This window comes from Cervus elaphus, chromosome 26 (genome assembly GCF_910594005.1).
Source record: "Cervus elaphus chromosome 26, mCerEla1.1, whole genome shotgun sequence".
In the NCBI taxonomy this organism is placed as follows: Eukaryota; Metazoa; Chordata; class Mammalia; order Artiodactyla; family Cervidae; genus Cervus; species Cervus elaphus.
In genome coordinates, this window is record NC_057840.1 from 11,490,058 (window position 1) to 11,492,766 (window position 2,709).

General features: G+C 39.7%; 1 protein-coding gene across 1 annotated transcript; it reads left to right on the plus strand.

Moving 5' to 3' along the window:
- Positions 1-1,024: 1,024 nt before the first annotated feature.
- LOC122684442 (olfactory receptor 5D14-like) lies at positions 1,025-1,963 on the plus strand. The gene is given in 1 exon segment (XM_043888559.1): positions 1,025-1,963. A coding segment is annotated over 1 exon segment (939 nt).
- Positions 1,964-2,709: the final 746 nt, after the last annotated feature.

Below are 2,709 nucleotides of genomic sequence, written 5' to 3' on the forward strand. Positions count from 1 at the left end.
CCTAGATAGCATATTAAAAAGCAGAGACATTACTTTGCCAACAAAGGTCTGTCCAGTCAAGGCTATAGTTTTTCCAGTGGTCATTTATGGATATGAGAGTTGGACTGTGAAGAAAGCTGAGCACTGAAAAATTGATGCTTTTGAACTGTGGTGTTGGAGAAGACTCTTGAGAGTCCCTTGGACTGCAAGGAGATCCAACCAGACTATCCTGAAAGAGATAAGTCCTGGGTGTTCATTGGAAGGACTGATGCTGAAGTTGAAACTCCAATACTTTGGCCACCTCATGCGAAGAGTTGACTCACTGGAAAAGACCCTGATGCTGGGAGGGATTTGGGGGCAGGTGGAGAAGGGGATGACAGAGGATGAGATGGTTGAATGGCATCACCGACTCGATGGGCATGAGTTTGGGTAAACTCCGGGAGTTTGTGATGGACAGGGAGGCCTGGTGTGCTGCGATTCATGGGGTCACAAAGAGTCAGACACGACTGAGCAACTGAACTGAACTGACTGAACTGATACTCTCTTCTTAGATGTCTCTATTATTTTTCTTGATACTTAGAAGACAAACATATTCTCTTCAAGGCTTTAATTGATTTGTGTATGCGAGCAAAATACAGTAACAATGTATGTTGTTATTTGAGGCAAACATCTCACATTTTTCTTAGACACTTTCATTTGCTTATGCATTCATGTGCAAATATTTTCTATCAGTTGTGTGCATACTATGCTACTAGCTGATGAGTGAATGTACTCACTTCAATGTGTTAAGTATGTCTAGGAAAATACCAGCTGCAATGGATATGCAAAAACAGTTCAGAGACTCAGTTGGATTGGTAGATCCATCCACAGTAGTTATCTATATAAGGAATGTTGTAAATGGAAGAAGTTAGAACTAATAACTCCTTTCATTTTATTTAGTCCATCACAGAAAGTCATAGTATGATTTTCACTTATTTCTGTAAATCTCCTCTTTGTCAAGAAAAACTCCCTTCTCCCATTTTTTCTTTTCAAAGGCATCATAGTGATGACTACAAAAAATCTGAGTCTGGAGACAACGTTTGCCCTCTTGGGTTTCACAGATTATCCAGGGCTTCAGATTCCTCTCTTCCTCATGTTTCTGATCATGTACATTATCACTGTGGTAGGAAATCTGGGCATGATGGTAATCATCAAAATTAACCCTAAGTTTCACACCCCCATGTATTTTTTCCTTAGTCATCTTTCTTTTGTTGATTTTTGTTACTCTTCCATTGTTACTCCCAAGCTGCTCGAGAACTTGGTCATGGCTGATAAGAGCATCTTCTACAGTAGCTGCATGCTGCAGTTCTTCCTCTCCTGCATTGCTGTGGTGACTGAGTCCTTCTTGCTGGCAGTGATGGCCTATGACCGCTTCGTGGCCACCTGTAACCCTCTGCTTTACACAGTGGTCATGTCACAGAGGCTGTGTGCCCTGCTGGTGGCTGGGTCATATCTCTGGGTCATGTTTGGCCCATTGGTACTCCTTTGCTATGCCCTCCAACTAAACTTTTCTGGACATAAGGTGATCAACCACTTTTTCTGTGAATACACTGCTCTCATTGCTGTCTCAAGCTCCAATACACACACCCCCAACCTGCTGCTCTTTGGCTTCGCCACCTTCAACAAGGTGAGTACACTTCTGATCATCCTCACTTCCTATGTCTTTATTTTTGTCACTGTGCTAAACATCCGTTCTGCCAGTGGATGTCGCAAAGCTTTCTCCACCTTTGCGTCTCACCTGACTGCCATTACCATCTTCCATAGGACCATCCTTTCTCTCTACTGTGTGCCCAATTCCAAGAACTTGTGACAAACTGTCAAGGTGGCCTCTGTGTTCTATACAGTGGTCAACCCCATGCTGAACCCTCTGATCTACAGCCTGAGGAATAAAGATGTGAATGATGCCTTCCGAAAATTAATAGACACAAAAGCCTCATTTCACTGAACCAATGTCCAAAGAAGTCTTCAATGCCTATTAACAATGGGAAAAGAGCCTTCCAAGACGTGTAGCATATATTTACATGAGGTTTTTATAGATGACTAAGACATTAATCTATTAAACTGTTCCCCTTAAATATAAATTTTTGACAAAGGAACATTCTTTTTTTCTTCCTGCAGTACCTAAAATAGTACTTATCTCTGGGCAAGCCTATAATAAATATGTTTAAACATGAGTGAATAAATGAATGAGTAATTATGTATCCTCATTATGTACTTAGTATTAAGTACTGCTTATTATATAACAATTAAACATGACTGCTATTCTTCCACATAGAATAAAAAATTGATTAAAACAATGAAATTTGAAAGTTAGAAAATTTAACATATTGTTGATGTCATTCCACCTTTCTGATATTCTTCTAAAATGCTGTTTTATGTGGTTTAAATACAGTTCATCAAACAAAACTGCATATTTATGTTACTCAATTTATGACTAATGACTATGAAATACATTTCAATAATTTTTATATTTAAATAATTTATGTAAAACACCTGCCATGCAAAGCAGCTTTCCTGTGAATGTGTTTCCCGGACATATAAAGGGCCACTGACAATGATGCTCTGTATAGATTTTGGTTTTGTGTTTTTGTCATGAGACTCCCTTCTTCAGTTCAGTTCAGTTCAGTTCAGTTCAGTCACTCATTCGTGTCCGACTCTTTGCAACCCCATGAACCACAGCATGCCAGGCCT